We start from the raw sequence: 27,459 nt of genomic DNA on the forward strand, positions 1-27,459 counted from the left end.
AGTCCGGAACTGACCACTTAACCTACCACTTGTGGCGGCCTCTAGCCACCTGACTACCTAGATGACTAACCATTTTTACATTGGCTTGTCCTACGAGGAAGTCAATCGTCACTCTACACCCTACAAAGAGACAGTCAAAAGACGATCAAAAATAGCCAAAGGATGGTAATCTCCAAATGGGTTCTTAGAAGGCAGTCACATTACTAACTATTTAACTGGCGCTATTTTTCATGCTATAAAACTAGGACATGGACGTGTTCTAGGATAGTGACGATTTACTTATTCTTGATGAATGACCCAAAATAGGCGAATTATAGCCAACAGGTGGTAAGATATTAATGGAATAAAGGTTCAAAATTTCAAGTGTCTACTCTCTAGAATACTATGGGCTATCATTGTGCCGATTGACTCGAAAGATATAAATTTGAGCCAACCAGATGGTGGTATATTAGTAGAAAGTAACAATCATTTCTCCAAAGGATGGGTAAAATTACTACTTTCGAAAGTACAGCAAACGAAAAAACAACTTTTAAGAGTAAAATCTCTAGGTTACTTGAGGGCATTAAAGAGACGACTGTCTCCGCTCCCGCTTACAAAGAGTACACTAAAGTAATGACTGGTACCAAAGGATACATTCGTGATGAATGACCCAAAACATACGATTTACAATCATCCAGGTAGTTAACTATTAATGGAAATTACTGTCTTTTTCGTATGGATTGACTCTTTGTCGATCTGCTGGGAAAGCGATAAACTTGTAAGTGCTTTATTCATAACAATTTAACACAGGTTTATAAGAAAATTTTTCATACAGAATTTCTTCTGTAAATTTTGATAAAATGATATAAGATGGCAGTAAAAACGAGTAACTGATTTCTCATGGGTGACACGGAAACTATTTGTAGTCTACTAATTTTCAAACCAAATGATCATATCGATACTAAAGCTAAGAACTCCAAACTGTTATAGTTTCCCAAAAAAATTAACTTTAGTATTGAATTCATAAAAGGTGTAAAGTTTACTATTGAAATTGACCAAATTTTTCCTAAAGTTTTCTTAAGTGAATTATGGACGTGAGGAGATGTAAGAACAAAATTTCATCAAGTTATTTTTTTATATGGACACACAGATGGACAGACTCATAAATTGATACTGAACCGATACTTTGAGGACCAATATTTTGGACATTACAATTAGCAACACAATCTCAAAATACCCTCCGCACTATTTTGTGGTTTTAAAACTTAAATAAAACTATGTAAAATTATATTTCTTAGAACCTAGTATTTTGTTGTCAAATTAAAATTTCTTGATATTTATTTAAAAAAAATTCTAAATATGTAAATACCAAATTTTTTGTAAAAATATGAAATACAGAGAAAAATAAACAAATTGTTTTAGAAAAATTAAAAAAACAAGCAAAATATGCTACAAAAATGTTGGAAATATGCAAAATATATGTAATTTATGCATTTATAACAAAATATGCAAAAATATGCAACAACAAATCGATGCCATTTTTTTACAAATTCTTTGATTCGAAAAAAAACTAGTTAAAAGTTATTTTGAGTTACTGACTTCAAACATGAATTTACATAGCAATCTTTGCAATAGAAATCTTTCATTAGCATTTTAACCCATTATTTTAAAATGAAGGCTCGCTTACAAAGAGAAATTTAAAGAAGTACTTGCAATTCGCTTACAAAGAAGTTGTAGAGTAAGTTTTTTTATTTTTTATAATAATAAAAAAAGCCAGCGAGAATACGAATTAGGGACATTGGTTGGTTAGTTAGTTAATGTTCACAGTTTTATAGCGCGTCAAATAATGGGTTCCACATACAAATTTCATTTTGTTTTCCTATTTGTAAATCACAATCATTAACTCGCGATCAAATCAAATTTGCTAACAAAATGACAAAGCCGATAACAAAGTAAATAATGCAGACGGTAAATAGTTGTTATTGAAAAGTAATATAAAATTAATCAAATTAATACTTAATTTGATTGTGGGCGTGGCACTTTACTTAGATGAGAAATTAAAAAAAATTCTTATACAATATAATTTTCCAAACAAATAATGTAAATGTTCTCTGGATTATCTTACACAATATTACAAGAAAAATTTTAATTTCATTTAATTCTTCTTTCTAAAAGAGCAGATGAGTGTCTGGTACTTTTTCAAAATTCGTACTTTACTTTTTGTGACCTTATAACTTTTAAACTAATAAACATAATAACATTTTAATAAATACTTTGAACACATCTTTCAAAATTATGAGACATCAGTTATTAGCGCATTTAGAAAACTTTTTCGAATTATTGACTTATTCTTATTAGAATATTTATTTTAAGAAAATATTAGCTATTTCCTTGGAAAACCCAGTACCAAAAAGGGGAAAAAACGGGAAATTTAATTTTATTCAAATTTATTGAGTCAATTTTTATAATATTTTTTAATTTTTCAAATTATACTTTTTGAATATAGAAACATGAATCTGAACATACACAGTACTTAATGAATTGTGTTCTATATGGGAGACATTTTGGTACTTTTTTTTGTATGATGATTGGGTAGCAAAACACCCAGTGTTATTCTAGTAAATAGAAAGCAAGTGTCTTTATATCTACGCCTCTGCCTTATCATAGACATGCAAATACATATACACATATTTTAACTAGAGAATTTTTCTTTGGCTCAATTCATTTCTAACGGATGAAAAACCTAAAACAACAGAGACACATTTGCCGCAACAGTTACGGTACAAACGAGTTCCCAACCAGACGTGTATTTTTTCTCATTTATTTATTAAAAATATATAAAAATTAAAAATTATTTTTTTTTCTTTCTTCACGTCTGTGTTCAATTTCGCACGAAACGTTTCCTATACAAACGTAAATAAATATCGAGTATTTGAGAAATATTTACGCGGGTGTTGCTGTTGTTTTTTTTCAAAATTATTATCATTAAAGAAAAATATATTTTTTTGGAAATAATTTCTATACGAATAAATAGAATAATAAAAAACATTTCTTTTTTGACAAAATAGAATAGAAAAATAAGTAATACCTAAAATAATATTCAAGGTTTAATAACCAAAAAAAAAGTCAAATTCAATGTGAAATATATGAGAAAATTTTAAGAAATATAATTAATATTTATTTGTGGTATTTAAAGAATAATATTGAAAATAACTTGCATTTATAAGCGATATTTAAAAAAAAGAAATAATTGCATAAAAAATTCAAATTGTTAAATTTTAAAAGTGTTCTTTAAAAAAAGTCTGTTATTATAAATTTTTCGACGAATTTTTTTATCTATTGTTGGTGTTTTTTTTTGAAATAAAATTTATTTTAGATACAAACAACATGCCTGTACAACAAGAGGTTAGTTTTTATAGTTTTATTTATGAGTAATTTTAAAATGTATATGTACATATGTATAAATATATGTGTACCCTACAGTGTTTTATTTGGTGATTATTAAATTTAACAAAAGTTTGTACATTTTCACAAAAAAAAGAAATATAAATAATAATAAAAATAAATTAAAAACTAAATTGAATAAATTATAGTATTTTCTAATTCAGACAATAATGCGCAATAAATTATCAGTAGTGTATACTAAAAATAATCAAATTATTTTTAAAATCATTTAAAACGCAAATGTTTGTTAAAAGAAGAAAAACAAAAATGTTATAATAAGGGCAAGGATTTTCATGCACTAAAAATTAAAAATATGCGAAAAATATAAGGACTAAATAACAACTTTATATAATATATATTTAATTTCAGAAAGTGAAAAGCTTGATAGCAATTCTAATAAAATTTGGTGAATGAATAAATTATAAATTATATTTCTTCTGAATTTTATCATTTAGTAATGTTTTTAAGTGTATTATGAACGTTAGAGAGATGTAAGAACAAAATTTCATCAATTTATCTTTTATATGGACACACAGATGAACGGAATCAGAACCGATTCTTTAAGGACCAATATTTTGAACGTTAGAATTGGCAGCACAAACTCAAAACACCTTCCGGACTATTGTAGCTTTAAAAATTAAATAAAACTATGTAAAATTGCATATCATAGAAACTAGTATTTTGTTGTTAAATAGAAATTTGTTAACATGTATTAAAAAAAAATCTAAATATGTAAATACCAAATTTGTTTAAAAAATATGAAATGAAAAAAAAAAAAAAAAACAAAACAACTTGTTTTAGAAAAATTTAAAAATATGCAAAATATGCTATAAAAATGTTAGAAATATACAAAATATATGCAATTTAAAGCAAAATATGCAATTTATGCTTTTATTACAAAATATGCAAAAATATGCAACAACAAATCGACACCATTTTGTAGTAAATTCTTTGATTCGAAAAGAAAACTAGTTTAAAAGTTATTTTGAGTTACTGACTAAAAAAATGCATTTGCATAAAAATCCTTTCCCTGGTTATAATATCTGTACAGAAAAATTATAAATACGAAAGTATCTATCAAACCTACAAAAGATGTCTGAAACATTATCTAGCTACGAAGTTCTCTAAGTAGCCGTTTTTATACCACGTATAATAACGGGAATTTTATTCGGGTTGGACTTAATCAATCAATATTATTATAAACATCAGAGACATTTTCGAAAGATGGGCTTTGATGGATTTCACTATATAGAATTTAAGAGTGATCAATATATTTAAACAAATAATTTTTGTAAATTGTGTATTAATTGCCATAATTCCGAATTCAAATTGTGTCTTAATTTTCATATTCATAAATGTTTAATAAAGTTATTGATGGTTTATTGAAGGAATTTGGAAAAGCTATTAATAAACTAATGAATACTAGGGTAAAACTATAACTGTTGAATGATTTTTTTCACAATTAAGTAATTTTCTGCAAGAAGCGTTATATGGAACCTAGATTGAACGGGATACAGATCGACCCTTATATATTTTGCTACTGAGATTTAAGTTGCACTGAAAACTATTTTTATGTAGAGTTTCATTATAATTAAAATTAATTTTCTGAAGGTCCTAAAGCAGCTCTTGTAGTAGAGATCGCTAGCCTTTAAGCCCTGTACGTAAACTAATACAATAAGTGTGCCACCTGAAGCCCCTCTTACCATCATTATAGAGATCGCTAGTCTTTAAGACCTCTTCGTAGACTAACACAAGAAGGGAGCCAGCGGTGGCAAGCATTTTTGCTGCCAAGAATTTTCAATATTTGTTCATTTGTTATACTCCCTCAACTTTTTATGAAGACAGTGGACTTTGGGTACACCAGAAGATCCCAGTTCATTACTAGTCCTAGCTTAGTGTCGTTCAAGGAAGAATGGATACTTTCCATTAAGATCTTGCTATTCTTATGATCTCTAAACCGCTGTTGACCGTTTACGATCTCTGTTAATTATTAGCACTTGACTGTTTATGCTCTATAGAGGGAGCGATTGTATGGTCCGTTATCCTATTCTTTATTAATTGATTTTGCAGGTTGTACAAAACTTATTTTGGTCGCTGTGTGATATCAGTAAGTAGATTGAGAGAGCCATCCAAATAAAGGAATCAAGAGATTACAAGTTGAATGATGAAGAAAGAAGATTGAGACGGAGAGAGATCGAATTTAGAGGAAAAGTGTATTAGACTCGATGAGTTTACTGATTAATGCTGTTAAAGTTTGTTTTACTAAACAAATCACAATGAAATATAAATGTGCTTAGGATATGTAGTTTGTTTTCAGATTGCTCTAAAATGTACTCCGTAAGTCGAGATCCCAGATATCGGAGATGGATTTTCTCCAATGCAAGACATTTATCAAATTTATAGTTCCCAGTAATGACAGTTATAATTTTGCTGAGTTAGGATAGGTTACGTTTCAGAATATGGTTCGTGTTAAGCTTTGGTCATATATTCCTTTTAGGAATACAAGTTGGTTCATTCCTCCTCCATCTTGTCTAAGAGAGTTCGTTATCTATGAGTCTTTTGCAAACTCTTAACGACAGAAATGGTATATGTCGTCTGCATGACTGTTGACTGAATAGTCCTCGTGTTCTCGTATCAATACGAGTAAGACGTTTGAATGTCAAGCCTTTCTGTTTAAGAATGTCCGGCGTTCCTGGACTAACTCTCTTATGGAATTCTCACTGGAGACTCCTTCGAGAAAGGGTTTATTTGGTTATTTCAATTTATTGAAGAGTAGTTGCTTATTAAAAGACTCTCTTCGTTTTACCCTTCCAACATTGAAATATATTAAACTAATATACATATGTATTATGGGCCTAGTTTCATAAGAAATTCATAATTAAAAAATAATTCATTTAATTAGCTTTGCATAATTAAAATTAAAAACTAATTATGATTGTGTTAATATCACAACACAACACTTTTCTAATCAATTTAGCAAAACTAACTAACTAAGTAATTAAATATTCTAAAACGTGCATGATTTATGGAAATTATTGTAAAATAAAATTTCAATTTTCACGTTTTTATCCCCAAATAGACGAAATGTTAATAGGCAGTATATGCATTTTAATTAAACAATATTTTAAATACTACTCACTCATTCGTTGCAGTATGATATAATTTCGCTCAAAGGGGATTTTTAACTAGAGAATGTTAAAAATGACACAATTTTCATAGAAAAACAACAAATAAACAGTCAGGCGTTAAATGCACTTGAAATTGTTGTATATTTGTTTGTGCAGTGCTCTCTAGTAGGTACTTGGATGTGGAAATCATATGTGCAAAATTATTATAAGTACGACAAAATTTTATAAATAGTATGAAACTGGAAAAAAATAACAAAAACAATAAAAATAAATAATAGGCACGAGTATTAAGAGTATAATAAAAGAAAATACATACATATGTTATGTACATACATAAATACATATAGATGTAGATTTCATTATGACTTTAACCAAAGTCAAAGTTAATATATAAAGCTTTGTGTTTTGTTTCTTTTATAAAAAATCTAAAATTAAAAAATATACAAAATAAAATGAAAAAAGTACATAGAAGGCTGCTACCCAAAAAAATAGGTAACGATTTTCAATTTTAATTACTTACCTAACAACATACTTTCCAATGACTACTAAATATCATATGGATTACATAGAAGTAGTTTAGTAAGGTGTTACTAATAATGTATTACATGAACACTTAATCATCGTGTTAAAATAATGACTTAATATGCTATTATGCAAGTCATTTTGAAGTTATGGTTTTACTGGGTATATATGTAAGTTTATACGGTCTTGGATCATTTATGGATCGATGCTCTTAAAACATATATATGCGAATTATAATTACTTACCTAAAAACATACTTTTCAATGACTACTACATATCAATTGGATTACATAGAAGTAGTCTAGTACGATCTTAATAGTAATGTGTTGTATAAATACTTTATAATTCATTAATTTTCTTGTCTGTGAAGCTGTATGCGTTTTTATGAGATTCTTGAGATAACGCAAATTTTTGTAATTACTTGTAAGTGTTGGTGGTAAGAACTTGCCTCCAATGACATTACCGTGCGAAATAATAACTAAAAATGCTATTGTGTAAGTAAATTTTATCATTTTATACTCTTACATGATAATGAAAGCTTTAACTGGGGATAGCAGACTGGGCTGATCAGTTGATTCATGTAAGTTTATATGATCTTCTCAAAACATAGAGATTGTCTAATTTCTTACATCTAGATGCAGTATTTTCCAAAAGTCGTCCTATATGGACTTAGACTTTTATGCAATACAAAATAGCGTCGTGAGATAACGGCAAATATTTGTAATTACTTGTAAGTGTTGGTGGTAAGAACTTGCCTCCAATGACATTACCGTGTGAAATAATAACTTAAAATGCTATTGTGTTAGTAAATTTTATCATTTTATACTCTTACATGATAATGAAAGCTTTAACTGGGTATAGCAGACTGGACTGATCAGTTGATTCATGTAAGATTGTATGATCCTCTCAAAACATAAAGATTATCTAATTTCTTACATCTAGATGCAGTATTTTCTGAAAGTCGTCCTATGTGGACTTAGACTTTTATGCAATACAAAATAGCGTCCCTGATAATAAAAATCTGATAGAACCTTGCCAAGAACAGTTTTTTAAGGTCTAGACGAACTCTTCTAAGTGTACTTTTCTGGAGTCATATGAAACCAAATGGGAAAACTGAGAATCATCAGTCTTTTAAATGGAATCTATCTCATAACTTCTTCATGATGGAAGAGCTATATTTTTTCAAATTACAATATGGTTATGCAAAAATCTATAGTGATGCGTAAGGAAGAAGTGTTGTCGACTTGATGTTTTGCATTTAGACCAGTGTTGACCATACACATACACATTCATTTGTATTGGTAAAGCAGCAGAGAACAAAATGTAACCCAAAATAAAACTTTACTAATAAAATGACTGCAAACTTAAAAGTATATTTTAACTGTCAACTTGATATTTTGACAGACAGCGTATCTTAAAGTAAAATTACGTACAGATCTTCAGATCGACAAATGCTGATCAGCAACTGACTTGATTTTTTTTTTTTGCAAGTCGAGGGATAATCAACTAACATGCTCAAATAAGAAAATACACAAGTAAGCTTATAGTGTAGGTGAGTCAACGCAACGTCAGCAGAATATTCTTGCCCCATCTTGCGTGATAGAGAAGCGAGATTTTGGGCAACATTGATTTAGTTTTAATGCGTCTACTAGGTCGTAGGCAGGAGTTCGTATAGGTATGTTACATCAAAACGATCCTATTTCCGATCTAAAATCTTTGAAAAGAACTTTATAGTGCTCGATGAGGAGATTCTTTTTGAGGTCGAAATTAAACATATCCGAGGTGTGCTACTTTGCGGACTCATGGCCCATGAGGTACAAATTTAAAACTTAAACTCGTCAACATTTTCTCTTTACGCATGTTCGATATGAATCAGGCAAACCATTTAAAAGTTACGAAAATATTTCCCTTTTTTTATTTCTATACCACTGTGGTTCATCAAGCGCCCAAGGGTATATATAGGAAAGATCGGCTCAGCAGTGGAAACTGCAAAGAAAAATACGACTTAGCATGTTTCATAGACATTGTAGTCGTTTTCATTAATATCATATCAGAAGTAATGTAGAAAACTCTTAACGGACTGCAAAGATATAGTTTGACTATTTCTGATCTTCTACTAAATTATGAGTATTTTATAGTTAAAATTATTATATTTTTTAAAGTAAGTAAGGAAAGTTATTTAAAAGGCTTAAAGCTAAGCCACAATCTCTTTTAAAATACATAAAGCGATGTAAATATGTACTTACCTTAGGATATGTACATACTTTTAAATAATTCAAAATGTCCCTATTAAAATAAATATATTCACAAAAGTAAATAAAGTGCACAAAAGCAATAACATACACAAAATTCACAACAAACCACATTATTTCGAGACACAAATAAATTTCCCACATTCTATAACAGTTTTTTTTACATAAAAGTATTCATATTTAAAATATCTTTTCACTTGATAAGACAAAAAAAAATAAATAAATAAAATCTCAAAAATTTGCATGACATGCCTCTCATATCTATTGTTTATGTCCTTCAGTTGAATGTATAACTGTCATACAGTTTTATGGATTATTATTTTTTTAACAACAGTTTTCATATTAAAGACAGTAGAAAATTTTAAAATTGCATAAAGTGAAATTTCTTTGGCGCTTACTTTCAAATGTGTTAAAATTTAAGGCAGGAAGCTGACAATTTTACTTAAGCACTTAAGTATTTTGGATTGCGGAATGTGATGGCAAAATGAGATTCTACCGTGATATTGTTAAGCTTTACAAATTGACAGCTCAACCACGAGTTTTGTTATACCCTACACCACTTTAGTGGGGAGGGTATATTTGGTATGTGCTGATGTTTGTAACGCACAATAATATTGGTCCTATAACCACTTTTAAGTATACAAATCGGCTCAGAATCATTTTCTGAGACGATTTAGCTATATCCGTTCGTCCATGTAAACCTTGTAATCAAACTACATGTCGCAATCATTCAATGAAATTTGAAATCATTCAATGATCTTCTATTTGCCCAGGGACGATATTTCAGAGATAATTCAATAAAATTTGCCACATGATCTTTTATGGAACCGAAGACGAAGCGTATTGAAAATGGTTAAGATCGGTTCACTATTTAACCTAGCCATCATACAACTGAACCCGCCGAATAGGCCTTGATGACCCTCATGAGCTTTATAATTATAGGGCCTCATTTGACTCTAACCCCTATAAAAAGCCCCTTCAAAATTTAACTCATATATCCACAGTTTTATTAAACAATAAATGGCTTAAGTATCTTAAATATCTGAGGCGAGGTACAATTCAACTTATATACTTTATTATAACAAAATCAAATTTTATTCGTATGCAGGTTTAGGGTACTATATAGTCGTCCTCGCCCTACTATAACTTCTTATTTGTTCTCTTGACGATGGTTAGTTTGAAATAACACAAATATTATTGTTTAACCGATAGGTTGTACATATGGTAATGACTTGTACTTACCCAAAAACTTACTTTTCAATTACTATTACATATCGCCTGTCTTACCTATAACTTTAACCCCTTACTTTTAGAAGCAAGTTTCTTTTTACTGGGAAGATAACTGTAATTAAAGTTCTTTCAATTATAAATACTTGTTATTGTAATTATATATATTTTGACAATTACAATTACATTCAATTGTAATTTAGGTATTTTTATTTATAAATTATATGTAAGTATGTTGTAAATAAATACAATTACAAGTAATTAAAAATTACTCAATAATAAATTCATGAGTTGTAGAACTTATATTATATTATAATTGGCAGAAATTTAATTACAATTACAAATAATTACGATGGGTAAATCCTGAAATGTAGTCATTAGCCGCATGCATGAGGCCTTTTTAAGAAAATGTTTTAAAATATCTCTTTAGGCATTTAGCTAATATATTAGGTTAGGTAAGGTTGATACGAGGATGTATACTACATCAAATCCAAAGAAATGCACCTATGCCTTGTCATGCAGAAATAAATTACTAAATGAATTATTTTTCATTGTTCAGAAACTCAGTTTTCTGGACGTAATTCCTAAGAATCATCCAATAAGTTTTTGTCAGAAATGTTATTTTTAAAATAACATCATTTCCAAGATACTTGGATCTAACTTCGACGAATGCCTGGCAGTGGCAATGATAGTGCTCCAGAGTTTCACTGTCCTCTCCACAGACTCTACATTCGTCTGAATCCGCACGTTCAATTTTGCGTAGTTAGTTAGTTATATAGTTAGTTGGTTGGTAAGTTGGTTGGTTAATTAGTTAGTAAGTTAGGTAGTTAGTTAGTTAGTTATATAGGAAGAAAAGTGACCATGTTGGTAAGAAACTGTTCCTCCTGCTTAATACTTACTTAGTATGTCGATTTCGTTTCAGTTTTAAGTCACTTTTTTATAGCATAAAAGTGCGTGAAATTAGTAAAATTTCCAGTTTTGCCATAGCAATAGGGAAACTGGAAATTTATCTAATTTTACACTATTTTATGTAGTAAAAGCGACTTTATAATACATTTTCTTTATGTCTTTTATTTTATGAATAATTTAAAATTGTTTATACTCACTAATATTATGTTTTGTAAATATTTTTATTTAGCACTGAGAAACATGAAACAGAGATCCTCTTAAAGTAATTTTTTAAAACGCTAGTCTAATTCTAATACTATAATGATAAGTATTCGTTTTGTCAGCAGAACAAAAACAAAAATTTTGTATAAATATTATACGCATAAGAAATAAATTTGTACAAAAACTTGCATATATGACCTTTACATTGAAATATGCTAAAAATATAAAATTTGCTATTAAAAAAAAAACGCTCAATTTATTTTGTATATAAAATAAACAAAATGTTTACCTTTGTAGTTGTTTTTTTTATTTTGTAATAAGTCAGAGCAGTGTAAATGCTTGCATGTTTATAGCATAATATTGGCGTGATTTGGAACCTCCTAATGGGACCACCTGCTGTATTTTTACAGTTATCAAATATAAACGAACAAAAGAGAAAAACTAAAGCATATAACGTTATTGGAATAGAGACCAACTCGAGCCGGTACCAAAACAAAAACAAAGAATCGAAAACAAAATAAAATGTGACGTCTGGCACTAGACTCAATTTAAATAGTGACATCAATTTGTTTAACATACCTTTAGGAATGAAAGAGTTTTGAAGGAATGCATTTTCACATAAATTTCCAAAAAATATGATCTAAAGAAACTGGGAAAAGTAATTGCAAAAGAATTTTCGCTGCTTTAACTACATACGATAACCGGGATCTCAAGTTGAGTTACATTGTTATGGTTCTAGCGATTGTAAGAAATTGCAGTAATATCACACTGTCCTAGCAAAAACTCGGTAATGGGTTATACTTCTTTAGCCACTTACTTTTTAATGACTATTTACTTGCCGTCTGCATTACTTTGAAGTACTCGGGTAATGACTTTCTTTTAATCTGAAATAGAAGTACTTTATTTTTGGCTTTGCCATTTTGTTTACACATTTTATTTAATTGCGTGTTAAGAATTGTGTTTTATAGAAAAGAAAACAACAACAACTTCTTTATAAGCAAAATATACTTCTTTAACTCCCTATTTGTAAGCGAGCGTAGAAGTGCTTGCCTCCAATGACATTACCGTATTAAAATAATGAGTTACAATGCTAACGAAGAAGTAGTGAAAAGAGGTTCTGTTAGTATTTTAACTCATTACTTTTCAATATAAGTTTTTCCTGGGGTATATCGTGATTACCTTGATTCAGGTTTCTAAAGGTTCTGATAATCTGACAAATAAAACTAAAGAATTACAAGAAACTTGGGATGGTCTAGAACGACTAAGGGATAAAAAGAATATCTACAACAAATAAGGATAACAAAGTTACCAAGTAGGGAAGTCATAAAATCGAAAGAACATTCCCTATGATACTATTCGGAATGTTCACTATCAGTCACTTAGTAGGTTAGTTGGTAGTATTATAATAGAGCTCTCAATAGGCCCGATAGTAGCCTAAATGTATTTCTAAGATCTGATAAAACACACAACTTCCACCTAAACTAAATGATGTAATGCAAAGTTTTAAAATTTTTCATTACGGAAAATAACCGATCAATCAAGTGATGAAAGTGTTCTCCTTATTTAACGAATTAACTCCTTTGAATGACAGTAAATTTTCATAATTTCCTTTTGTATTCATATATGTATGTCCCTACTATTTGTTTTTACTGCTGCACTTTTTTATTTTTTTGGTAAATAAATGTCTTTTATATTTTTGGCATGTCTGTGTATGTGTGTGTGAGAGTCTGTTGTGGAAAAACTTGGCAAAGAAATGCATACTTTTGTTTTTCGTATTTTGCTTTTCCCTGCTTCCTTGATGAAGGTCGTTTTCATTGTATTATTTACATGAGTATGTGTATGTCGCATAATAAATAATGCAGTGAATACAACAACAGAAATTATTCATATTCATACCTACATTCATGCATAGATACACACTAATGGGTGGTCCCGATAGCAAAGATAAATAGCAAAATACTGATATGTTCCTAGAGCAAGTCAAAACTTGATTCATTCAAAAATTTATCATAATGTTTGTGCTGCCTTGTGAGCTGGGTCAAATGATAAAATTGACCTTTTAAGGTTTATCCAAAATTTTCTCATATTTCACTTAAATTTTTATATCATATAAAAGATCTTCGAGAGCATGACGTAAAATAAATTTTACGATTTTCAGATTTTCAAAACATCTTACCATCGAACATTTTAAAAAATTATATTCCTTGAATAAACTAAATTTTCATTGGGATCGACCCTAATGCATAACATACTTATGCATGCACTATTTTATACAAAGAAAACAATTTAATAATGAGAAGAAAACAAAAGTAAACAAATTATGTATGTGTATGGGTATGCAAGTCCTTGTTTGTTATTAAAAGTAAATAAAACAAAATTTTTTACAAAATGTAATTACACGCACTCACAGACTCACTTTGAACTTAACATAGAGTGTAGTAAAATTTACTTTATAAAATGATTTTATCATTAAGCTAGATTATAGAATAATGTGCAGGGTATTAGAAGGTTTATCGTTGTAAAATCTTGTTTGCTTCGCCACTTGTTGTTTTACAGAGAAATATGATGTGAATGTCTCCTTACCCAGCAAAAAAAGTGTGGAAAAAGATGTAGTATTTTCAGCAGAACTAGTAGCCCGAAGTGATTCAAATTCGGGTGAAAAACCTATGAATTTTACATTGGCGTGTCATTGGAGGAATGTTGTTCATTTTTGGCAATTCTGAACTGCTTCTAAACTTAGTTTTAGAAGCAGTAAAAATCCAATATTTTTCACCAAACCTTGATGTACTTCAAATGTTATTTGTAATGACTTTTCTACATCTATTTTCTTACTTTTCACTGGGTTTTCATTTGTAAGGAAATATCTGATTTATAAAAGTGAAAAGTATGTAATCGCATTTTAAGATGTGATTAAGATGTAGTTTGTAAAGTATGACATCAATTATTTTTTGCTGGGTAATAAATGATAAAGCTTTTACATTTCTTCCAGGTCCTGATATTAGTAACACAGGTCGACAAAATTTGAAAAAAGTCGAAACCCTGAAATGAAGTTGTACGTTTCTAAAGGATTGTGTAGCGCTGAATCCGAATTTTGAATTTTGAGACGTTATAATAGTACTAAGACAATATTATATGTAAAATGTTGTATTCTATCTGAAAGTCCATTCTATTAAATTTAAAATAAAGCCATATCGTCTGACATATCTTCTCTCTGAGAAATCTTCACCTAAGGCATATAAACCCATGATTTTTGGTTTATACATGGTTTTTATGACTTGAACTACTATAGAACGGAGCGTATTATGTTTTGTAAATATTGTTTATAATAAGTGAAAAATTTAGAATCCACAACCTATCAAAGGAAGTTCCAATCGACTCAAAATCACTTTCTGATTAGTTTTAACGGTGTCTGTCCATCCGTCAACTTCAACGGTGTATATTTCAGTACACGCAGAGAAAAAACATGGTTGTGGTAACCATGTACTAAGAGCATCATATTATGGTTAAAATTATGATTGTAGTCTAAATATATTATGGTTATTGTAACAATTTTAAAATATCATATTATGGTTAAAATCAGCTAAACATTTTATCATAATATTTGTTATTTATCATAATATTGTTTGTTATACATGACTATTTTATATCTATTCGAAATCAAATTTATTTTAATTACTGAATCAGTACAATTACAGTTTCTAAAAAAGTAAAAACTTTCATTACTCAAACCGATTTACAAATATCAATTTAATTCCCAAAAACATAACTACATTATTCTATACAAACTGAAATACTTATACATATAATGTTATAAACCAAATGAGAATTATTTCAACTCATTTTCGCTTTAAACAACACACACTCACACAGAATAATATGTGAGAGGTGTGTGGCTAAAGTTGTTTTGTTGTTGTAGCAACAGATATAGAACAACAAAACATATAATGGTTATTTATAACCACATAACATATAATGGTTATACAACATATAGCAACATAACATATAATGGTTATCAGTTAGTTGAAATATTTGTTAGTAACACAATATGTTTTAGTCGTTACCATTACTTAGTTATTGAAAAAATAATTATTTTTCAGTGAATCATACTCAAAATTTATAATTGCCATGTACATGAAAATGATTACAGTAACAACATTATTGTTTAAATAGATTTAAAATAACAATTATATGTTTTTGATAACAATATATTGTTACAGTGAACATAGTTTAGATTTAGTAACCATGTCGAACTATGTTTTTTCTCTGCGTGTAACTACAACAGATTTTTAAACAATTTCTTGTTTTAAAATCCGACAAAATGTTTATATAATAATAGTAATTTTATCAATAAAGATACTTCAAATCCCAGATGTGATGAAAAAAATTCTGAGTGCCGATTTGGATGCAGCGGGGCTTAATTCTTAAGAAAAGTATACTTTGGTCTCAGGATTAAAAATTTGTCGGCTTGTGTAAACATTATCTGTATGTTACTGATAGTTACAAAAAGTAGTTTTAAAACAACAAAGTCTCAACAAAGCCCTTGAGGCGCTGAGACTACTAATAATAAGAATTTAATGTATAAATGAATTATGATAAAAATAAAAATTATAAAAAAATAGTATGTAACTTAGAGCAAAAGAGAAGTCCACGTATACTAGACCAAAATAAATTGTATTTCTTGAATATCGAAGGACCTTTAATATTCTGAATTTAGAGAATTCATCGTATACTTTCCAGATTGACTTTTAATAGTCTGACATATTCCATGTCAAATTTTCAATACATGGATATAAACTTATCTAGGATTAATCTCTTAAAGTAAAAAATCTCAAATGGTGTAAAACTCTTACAGTCTGATAACGCGAAGTTTTAGAAAAAGATCTAAGAAGTCATGGAACCTGAATATCCAAATAAGTGCATCTGGTAGGCAAGCTAAAGAAGAAATACTTGGACAATTGACTCTAAGTTTTAGAATAAGATCATAAAATTTAAGTAGTAATAGCACCTAAATGTTCAAACAAGTGCATATGATAGGCGATCTTATGAAGGCAAACTAATACAATTGACTACAAACTCGATTTAGAAGTACTACATTAACCCTTTCAAGCGCAAAATTAAAACGCTGGATTTTTATAGATATGACTTCACCACACACTTTATTTTAACGTATTTGCACAATAATCATTTTTGGTGAAAAATGTAAAAAGTGTTTTCGAAGGATTTCGCAGGATATTATCCTTTTCAGCATGTAATGACATAAAATTCTAATAAATAACTTTTTTTTGTTTGGAAATAACCATTTAGTGTAGCTGTGTACTCAAAATTACCCTGAAAATAGAGAAAAATTAAAAAAAATCTTGGGACACCGGTGTCTCAAATACATGAAAGAGTTAACAAAACTTATCGATGGTTGATACTCCAGAGATGGATTCATTATAAAAGGGGAGACGTTATTGTCCTAAGTACTACATAGAAGTATGATTCATTCTAGGTAATATAACGGGGAGAAGTATATGAACCCAAATAAATTCACTGTAAATGTCAGCTACCCCTTTGAAAATGATAATTCCAACAAAAACTTGGTAATGATTTTCAATTATAATCACTTCCATACGTTTCAATGGCCACTTCATATATGTCCTGATTACATAGAAGTAGTCTTATAACGTCTTATTAGTAATGTGTTATATAACTAGTCATCTTCTGTGTAAAGCTAGAAACAGTATAAAATTTTTCCTACGACTTACATTCACATAATTGACTCCTATTATTTCGTGTTTTACAGGCAAGATTGTATTTTAGATACAATTTTTAAAGAAAAAATTTTGCAAACATTTACTTTTCAACATTTCACAGATTTCATTTGTGAAAATTTTAAAATTTTTTAATTATTTTTAAATGCATTAAATAGATAATTGGCTATTTGTTTTTCATAGAAATACCAATTTAAATTACATTGACGTCATTAAAAAAATAAAATGAATACTGACATTATCTGGCCAAGTTTCATGTAGTAACAGCAGATGAAAATCTATTTATATATGAAAAAAAAAATATTCCAAAAAAATAAATAACAAATAATGAAAGAAATTGTTTTCGATGATTAAAAATCAATAGATTAGAGAAATTCAATATTTTTTCCAATTTAAAACCAAGCAATGCATCACGAAGTTCATTTAATTTTTAACAAATAGCAATGATTCAACACAACTTTGCTGGTGGTCGTCTGATCATCATCATTCCGGTTACTTACCCAAGGAGACCGAAACATACTAATTCTTATCATTTATTTATTTTATATTATTAATATTTGTTTTTTACACTGATAATAATGAACATCATAATAAAGTCATAGAATATTAACCTAAAATAATAAAACTTTTTTATTATTTTGCAATATAAATAAACTTATATTAAAAGTTATAAATAATAATATTTATTTATTTTTGTAAAAATTTTCACACTTGTTGTTTATTGCATTGACGTTGAAATGTTAATGAAATTTTTATAGAGAAAAGAAAAAAAAAAGAAAATTGTTGCAACTGACAACCATTAAATTTAAATTTTATATTTAAGAAATTGTATTAAAAAAATGTTTTTGTTTTTTATTTTCTTAAACATATGATAATGTTATTTTTGATTAAGTTGTTTTTAGTGTAATAGCGAAATAATAAATTTTACTTTTTCTTAATTTGTAACAAGACCTCTGAAGGAGTTCTTTCTACACGGTTTGATCATGAACTAAATAATCAATGGCGATAGAACTCTCATTTTTTTAATTCTTTTTACATTTTTTTTTTTGTTTTGGAAATGTCGAATTTAACGCATAATTTTGTTTTACCCAATAGCATTTTAAGTCAAAATTTTAACAGGGGGATAACTTTGGATGTAAGTACTTACTACGCACGTTTACAAATAGGCAGGTATGTAAGTACTTACTCCATCATCTTCAAATGGGAATTGAGTTAGATACGTCCACTGCGTCTACTACTAGTTTTTACTCAGAAAAAATTAGTTTTTATCTTTTGTGGTAAAAACAAAGCTTGAAGACAACATATCAAGACTAAAAAATTAGTACTTACATAATCACCCCTATCGCCAAAAGAAGTAAAAATGTTGTTCCCGTGAAATTTTAATTTCCCTCAAAGGGAAAATTGGTATTAGGGTTCTATAAATCGACTTCCGAATAATCGAAAAATCGACTTTTTGTCGAAAACTGTCGAAAAGTCGAAGTCGACTATTTTGTTCCAAAAAAGTCTATAACTCGACTATTGTCTTTGAAAAAAGTCGAAAAGTCGACTTTGTAAATAAAAATCGAAAAGACTAAAAGTCGAAAAGTCGAAAAAAGACGATAAGTCGAAAAAGGTCGATAAGTCAAGAAAAGTCGAAGAGTCTAAAAGTCGAAAAGTCTGAAAGTCGAGAAGTCGAGAAAAGTCGAGAAAAGTCGAGAAAAGTCGAGAAAAGTCGAAGAAAGTCGAAAAGTCGAAAAAAGTCGGAAAAAGTCGAAAACTCGAAAATTGTAGAAACAAGTCAAAAATAGTCGAAAATTTAAAAAAGTGGAAAAAAAAGTCAAAAACTCTAAAATAGTCGGTAAAACTCAAAAAAGTAAAAAAATAGTCGGAAAAAAGTCGAAAATAGTCAAAAAGTCGAAAAAATCGTAAAGTCGGAAAAAGTCGAAAAATTGTAGAAACAAGTCAAAAATAGTCGAAAATTTTAAAAAAGTGCTCTAAAATAGTCGGAAAACTCGAAAAAAGTCGAAAATAGTCAAAATGTCGAAAAATCGAAAAGTCGGAAAAAGTCGAAAAGTCGACTACTTATAAAATACTTATTGTCGAAAAGTCGACTTTTAATTAAATGAAAAAAGTCGAAAAATCGACTTTTCATAAAATGCAAAAAGTCGACTTTTAACTAAATGAAAAAAGTCGACTTTTCGTTTCAACTATAGAACCCTAATTAGTATCGTAAACTTCTTGTGAATAGTTCATTCACAATAGTTGATTTTGTATGGAAGAGCTATTCAATGTTTACAAAATTCCATGAACAAAATTTCACAACAGAGGAATTTTTTTCACGACAAAAAAGTTAATGAAAGAAAAAAGTGAAAAGGAAACATATTACACGAGAAATTTTGATTGGCGATAGGAATGAATATATTGTATGTATGAAATAACTAGACGGCTTCTAAGTAATGCAGGCAGTATATCGTAATCATTGAATAGTTAGTTGTTCAATAAGTTTAAGTCATTACACTGTTTTTGCTAGGATATATTTTAAAGTGGCTTTAGGCCGGGTCGACATAAAATCAGGAGGAGATATATGAATGAAACCTATTGTCAGTTTTATTGTAATATTTTTGTTTATAAGTCTATTATGGACTTCCAAGCCAATTTCTGCGAGGAAATTTGTATGGGGTCTAGGGTCAAACAAGACACGATAAGTACAAAAATTGTGTATAAACTTATAAACAACTAAGTGGTGCCGAGTTGTACAATTGGGTGGGGTAAAATTGTTTAGAGGCTAGGTGAGGCTATAAAGTCTTAACAGGTTATGTCATCAAGTTATGCTGAAAATGTCCGACCTGTAGACGTTCACATATCGTTAAATTGATTCTGAAAATGATACATGATTTAATGTTGGTGTTAAACCAAACCCATTGTCACTAAAGCACAACAATTGCTCATCTTATCAGTTTAAACATGCAAAAGATGATTTGTGCGATTCAGAAGTGGGAAAGATCGTCCAAGCCATTTTAAAAACAAGTATGAATGTATATTCGGGCGTAGCCAACCATATGATACCCTACACCAGTCAGTATGTATGTTAACAATGGAATTATATAAAAAATTCAAGAATTTGGTATTTTTTTAACTTTATTTCGGAATATTTTTACTTTTTTTTGGCAAAAAAAAGATATTTCTACAAGAGGGCTCAAAGGGGAGTAGGGCAAAATATGGACCTATCCTTAAAAATGTTGGTGGGGGGAGTTAAGTCTTTTTCTATGTAGAATTTAAAAGTGTTATTAGTGTTTGTAAGTGAATTTTGACCTTTAAGTCATTTTCTGAAGGGGAGTTTGTATGGGGGAAAAGGTCAAATAAAGCCCGATCATTACAAAAATCAGTAGTTCTATAAAACTATGTTTTGTCGACTTTTTTAACATAATAGATCATTTAAATTAATTATAAGCCAAAAGGCCCTATTTTGGGGGCACGGTTCTATGGGGCTATTCAAAATAATGGACCGATTATAACCATTTTCAATAGGCTTCGTCCTTGGGCCAAAAGAAGCGTGTGTGCCAAATTTCATCCAATTATCTTGAAAAATGCGGTCTGTACCTTGCGCACAAGGTTTTCATGGACAGCCAGCCAGCCAGACGGACGGACGGTGGGTATAGGACGAATATTTTTGTATGTTACAAACATCAGCACAAACCCAATATACCCTCCCCACTAAAGTATTGGTATAAATACCAAGAATTGTCAATCTCAATACGAGCCAGACAAGTTGGTCGATTATGTAATGGAATTTAAGCGATTTCAAAAGATGTGATAAATTTCCTCCATCGAAATTTAATTTGTTATAACAAAGTACTACATAGACAACAGAATACTTTCCATTTAAGAGAATCAATTTAAAAAATATTATAAATGTATGAAAACCTCAGAAATTTTATGTTAAATTATACAAAAGAATCGTTTTTGCCGATTTTAAATAGATTCGTATTCAAAAATTAATTCCATCACATATCTAGGTATTTCAATGGAACAACTGAATGATTGGTATTTGGTGGAACCCGGCTAATAGCTTAAACCTTGCTTCATCCGACTTCTATATGTCGAATATGTAATACTCTTTACTTAAGAATATTGTATTCAAAATTCGATTGTTTTGTTCTTGGTCTCAAAAGCTGCTCATCTTTTTCTATGGTTATGCCAGATGAGCTAAGGATGTCGTTAGATTACTATAGAAGCTCTGCTAAAGTAGTCATTTCTATAAATGTTTTTTTCTATAGACAATCATAACTATAGTCCAGAACCTCCATAACTTGCTCACAGTTTCCCAATGGAGATCTATAGAAATTTCCCAGAATGTATTATTATTTCAAAACCAATTTATAATCGTAATTATAAACTAACTGCCACAATGAAAAATAAAAACTATTTATCATAAAAAAGCTTATTTTTTATTCAGAAGAGAACAATTTTTAATTAAATGTATACGTATATACATACATATATACAAATACATAATACTCAAATTAAAAGAGAGTAAATATTCACAAAATGATATGAACAATACGTATGTAGGTATAAAATACACTCAACTCAAATGTGAGCGATTGATAATGAAAACAATTTATTAAAAAACAATCGATTTGATCTCCACAGCGAAAACATTGGCTGATGCAAACTCAAACGTAAACAATGTTAAGAGATATTAGCAATTAGTTAGACTAGACTGACGAAAACCAGAAACAGAATATATATTATTATTATTATTGTAGTTAGAGATGAGCAAGTGAGGTGATCATGCGGATAAATGGAAAATTTTATACATTTCGCATAACATTTCAAAGAAGTTTACATACCCTTATAGCAAAAACCTTTAATGATTCTGAAGTGTCTTCTAGAGAAATCGTCTATGGATTTTGATTTATTTTCTAAAGAAAATCTATATCAAATTATTTATATAACAAGAATAAGAAATTAGCATAGAAATATTTTATAGAAATAATATATAGAAATGTTTTAAAAATATGATGAAAATAAGAATTGTTTGATTCAAAGAGAGAAAAAGTTTTGATGTAAAACATTAAACGTGTGCTTTGCAGGAAATTCAGTAGCAATTCTCTATAGTTCAAAGTCTCATTCAAAGAGGTGACTATATCGTCTCTCACTGACTCATCTCTCAAATATTTGTATTTATTGGCTAGACAAGAGATCGATACAAACAAAACCGGTACACATTTTGGCGATCAAACAAAAACCATATGTTTTCAAAATACATAAAATACAGACCGACAAATGACAAACACATGCTCCATAAAAATTCAACATTTAATTAACTAGATTTTTTTAATAAATAATACATAAATTTAAAAAATATAACTAAAATCTTAATTTCCATTACAATTTCATCATTAGCTCTTGAAGAAACATCACTATTTTTGTTTGGCCAACAATTTGTTATCAGACCAAATGTTGAACGGATCATAAAATATAATTCTGTCATGCTTTTTATGCAAAAAAAAAAAAAATAGTTCGCATAAACTCAACTCCATTGGGGAGATCGATCGCACCGAAAGAGAGTCAGTCCAAACAGGGGAGAATATTAAAATAAAAACAAACAACAAATAAATTGAAAAAAGAATGCAAATACAATATGAGCGAACGAGTAGTTTTCTTGACTTGATGTTTCTTCTTTGCCCCTTCTCCTTTCCAAAAGTTTTGTTCTGTTTTGTCTTTTATTTTTTTTTTTTTTTTATTTTTATACAAATAAAAATTCCCGCTCACCGGATTCAATAGAATTGAGGTTGGTTGAATTTCTTTCTTCTTAATGTTGCTGTCATTTTAATGAGTTTTTATTTAGTTGTTATTACGTCGACGTTTGAATTGGTTGTTTCGTATTAAAATTGAATTTGGTAGACGAAACGCGTGTGCGGTTTTTAATGTATAATTCGGAGAAAAACTCTAATAAAAGTAGCAAATCAAAGTGGGAAAAGACGTTATAGGAATTTGTTAAATTCCTGAATTTTCTTCACTTTAAGCATAAATGTTATAAACTATTGAAAACAACAAAGGATTATCGATTACAAATAATTGCTGTAATTAAAAAAAAACTAAAATATTCTGTTCAATTGTAAAGAGTATTTGAGCCAACCTTATTGAGCCGAAGAGAATTTTATCAAATAGAGAGCCAAAATGCCGCTAAAGAAAAAATCACAAAGTGTAGGTTGAGTGAAATGATAATTATCTTATTATTATTTTCTCTTTACTTTTGTTAAGATACATAACTGTTATGGAATATACACAGAGAGAAAAAATATATGTTAGAAAATAGAACATATTAACTGATTCAAAGAGAAAAAAAAAAACACTTTAAGTTCAAGCTTATATTCTTATTGATTTTAGATTTAATGTGAATGTGAACTATTATTTTACTATAATTTAGAACGAAATCTGTTTTAAGGAAAACTTTGCTCTTTTCATGTGCTTTTTTCAGAAAAAAAAATAATTCAGATTTTGTACTTTTTTCCAAAGAAAAACTAGTGCAAACTACTCTAAAAATAGTTCATACTACACTCTACGAAAATAAATTTTGTAACTACTTATTTTCGTAATATTTACGAAAATTTCGTGTATGATATGAAATATTATTCTTTTTTTTATTTTACGAATGTACGAAAACCATTCGTAATATATTTTTGGTGTATATTGAGAAACATTGTTTTATTTTACAAAAATAATTTCGTTTCATTAATTTTCGTAACAAAATTTTTCATAATGTTAAAAAATACAATATTTATTCTAAAATTACAAAAATATTTTAAAAAATACAAAAATAATTTATTCGTAAAATAATCAAATTATTTCTTAAGTTCTATGAAATTATTTTGCATTATACAAAAATATTTCGTACAATTGTATATATTACGAAAAAAATTTGTGGTGCGAAACAAGAGTGTAGTACAATTTACGAAATGTTTCGTATATATTAGTCATGGATTATTTTCAGTGTAAGAACTGTTTTCTGAAGAACATTCAACTCATATTCTAAGTTATTTCTTAATGAATTTCTAGTTCAGCATTTGAGTTATTTTCTACAATTTTCTAAAGAAACTTTAGCTCAGATTCTGAATAATTTTCTCAGATTTGTTCAGATTCTGAACTTTTTTGAAATAAAAATCTATTTCAACTCCTGTGTTATTTTCAAAAAAAAAAAAAACAAGATCATATTCTAAAAATTATCTAATGATTTTGAGCAAACAAAAATATAGCTTGCTCAAATTCTAAATTATCTAAATAATATTTTGATTCTGATAATTGAAAATTATATTGAAATTCGGAGTAGATTCTGTAGTAAAAATTTAGCAAAGACATTGAGCTTTTTTCTGAAATATTGTTTAAAGAAATCAAGAGAATCCTGCTGAGAATCTGAGCTATTCTCGAATGAAAATCTTGCTCAGATTCTGATATATCAAGATTAGATTCTATTAAAAACTAATTTCAAACGAAAATCTTTTAAGCTAGTTTATAAAGATCACAAGAAAGAAAATCTTTCTGTGTATCTGAGCTATTCTCTAATGACAATCTTGCTAAGATTCTGAAGTATCTAGATCAAATAATTATGCTAAACTTTTGAGCTTTTTTCTAAAGAAAATCTAATTCAATCTCTATAGTGAAAATATATTTCAAATCTAGCTCAGACCTTGAGCTAGAATCTAGTTAACTATTTTATAAAGAAATTGAGAAATAAAATTTAGTTGGGAATCTGATTTATTTTCCAATGGAAATCTTGCGCAGATTCTGATTTATATAGATGCCATTCTGATTAATTTTCAATAGGAAATAAGCTCAAATTTCGAGCATTTTTATTAACTATTTTCCAGCAAAACATTTGTTACAAAATAAAGAGAGGGTTAAATTAAAGATTCACTAAGCACCAATAAATTTCTCTCAGTGTTTATACTCATATAAAACTCTCTTTTAGTTTATACTCTTAAATCATTAAAAACACATGTTGCTGTTAAATGACCTTGTTGTAATTGTTCATCTGACTTTTAAGTTTTTTTAATGCAATTTGTTAAAATTTTTTATATCTTATATTCTTTTTTATCTTATATTCTGCTTAAAAATAAAAATATAAAAACTGTAAATTAACTTTCTTGTTTTTGTTCTCTCATTTTTTTGTACTTAAAGGGTCACTCGTTTTTAAAACGTGCCAGCACCGATAAATTACGTGAAGTCTTCCAAAAATACGCAACCTACGAAAAGAATGGTGAACATTTTATGACTAGCGAAGATTTTGTAAGGAAATTTTTGGGTTTATTCACAGATGCCGCATTTAATGATGTAAGTATTATTTGTAATTGAAAAAGCAATTTGATTTATTTTAAACAAAAAAAATATCGAAACAAATTGCTGATAAGCTAAAAAAAACAACTAAGTAAAATATACAACCGTAGTAAATTAGCTAAATTTTATAGTTTATACACTAAAAATCTGCAAAACTTTGCAAAAACAGAAATGGCAAATATCCAAATTATAAAAGACACACAGAAATTCACACCCACCATCTATAAATAATAGGGGGGATCGACTGTATTTTTCATTTTTTTTGTACTACAATTTACAATTGTTTTGATTTGTTTTATTGTTGTTATTCTTGTTTGTATCTTTAACCCTCAATTGCTTTTGGGTTGTTAAATTGTAAAAACAAAATTTATGATCTTTTATAGCAATTTGAAATTTACTGTTTGCTATTAAGCGGCGGATATAATATAAATTGTTTATTCAGTGGATTTAAAGATTTAAAAGAATGTAATCTTGTTGTTATTTATTGTTTTTGATATTCCGTTTGTTACACATCAACATATTCACTTAAACCCATATATATTCAGGGTTCTTATAAGATTTTGGACAATTTTGTTGAAATCATGATAGGATCACCACACGGGAGAACTAGACAATTGAAATTTTGCATAAATATTCTCTATTGGCAAAATCGGCCCTCCGAAAAACAGTTTTAGCATTCATAACTGGCTTAAAAATAACAGTATGGTTGAGGTTCCTTTGGGATCCACGTAGTTGCTGTGGTTTAATACCCAAAATCGTGGAAATTGAAAGTTGATTTGGTTTGATTCACAGCCTAACCATAGGGTAGGCTGTGGAATAAAAAGTTGGGAATTAGCTGATAATGTGATGATTGATCATTAAAATGATGAGATATTTGATGGAAGATATGAAAGTGTCGGAAGATATGAAAGTGTCGGAAGATATGGAAGTGTCGGAAGATATGGAAGTGTCGGAAAAGATGGAAGTCGTAGAGACGGAAGTGTCGGAAGATATGAAAGTGTCGGGTGAGACGGAGGGATTGGAAAAGATGTATGATATAAGAAGGTTGATAAGTTGGAGTTTTGCTGCATACTTAGGTATGATTGATGGTTTGGTGATAATGTTTAATCTTTGTTTTATCGGCAATTTTCCTTCATGGTTGAATGTGTTTGGAGTTTACTCTAATCATGCTTAACACAAAGCAGAAGGTCCTAATGGCCACTGAAATAAGTCTTGTCAAGTTATTATGGATTAAACCTACCAATTTTCACTAGGTGCTGTTGCCGAAGCAGCAGAGCCTCCTGATGTGGTTGCGCGACTAATGGTTGTTCATACTACCTGTGCGGATCGTTAGAAGATGGGGACGCTACAGCGTCGCTTATTACTATGACTATTTGTCTATCTTGGTGTTGATCCCGAGATTACAGATTCAATGGGTGCGATGTTGGGGTCTCCGTTGACCCCTCTCTTTAGATTCGTCTGGTACTTTTCAGTCTTTCCGCAACGTGATCACTAGACCGACACATCCATGTACAAAAATTGCCACCTGAGTTCTTCAGAATCCAGGCCGTTCTCAAGTCTACCCAGTGGATGAAAAATACCACCGTGAAATACAGCAATGAAATTTGACATAAACAAGTTTTGTATGGAACAAAATCTCTCTACCAACTTTTGTGTGAATCGATCTTTATTTTTCCAGATTCTGAAAAGATTTCTATAAAAGATTTGGCTCAGAGTCAGAAAAGA

The 27,459-nt window shown here is 29.0% G+C and overlaps 1 protein-coding gene across 3 annotated transcripts in view; it reads left to right on the top strand.

The window, feature by feature from the left end:
* Nucleotides 1-3,245: 3,245 nt before the first annotated feature.
* Nucleotides 3,246-27,459, top strand: part of LOC111675541 (calcium-binding mitochondrial carrier protein Aralar1) — a 35,908-nt gene continuing 11,694 nt past the window's right edge. Inside the window, exons 1-2 of one of the 3 annotated variants that reach the window (XM_046949643.1) lie at nucleotides 3,246-3,384; nucleotides 25,579-25,731. In XM_046949643.1, the coding sequence (XP_046805599.1) occupies nucleotides 3,367-3,384; nucleotides 25,579-25,731 (171 nt within the window). In that variant the 5' untranslated portion in view covers nucleotides 3,246-3,366. Of the gene's footprint in view, nucleotides 3,385-23,244; nucleotides 23,608-25,578; nucleotides 25,732-27,459 lie in introns of those variants that run through there. The other 2 variants (XM_046949642.1, XM_046949644.1) reach the window with 2 other exon arrangements.

The sequence above is a fragment of the Lucilia cuprina genome, chromosome 4 (assembly GCF_022045245.1).
Source record: "Lucilia cuprina isolate Lc7/37 chromosome 4, ASM2204524v1, whole genome shotgun sequence".
NCBI classification, from domain to species: Eukaryota; Metazoa; Arthropoda; class Insecta; order Diptera; family Calliphoridae; genus Lucilia; species Lucilia cuprina.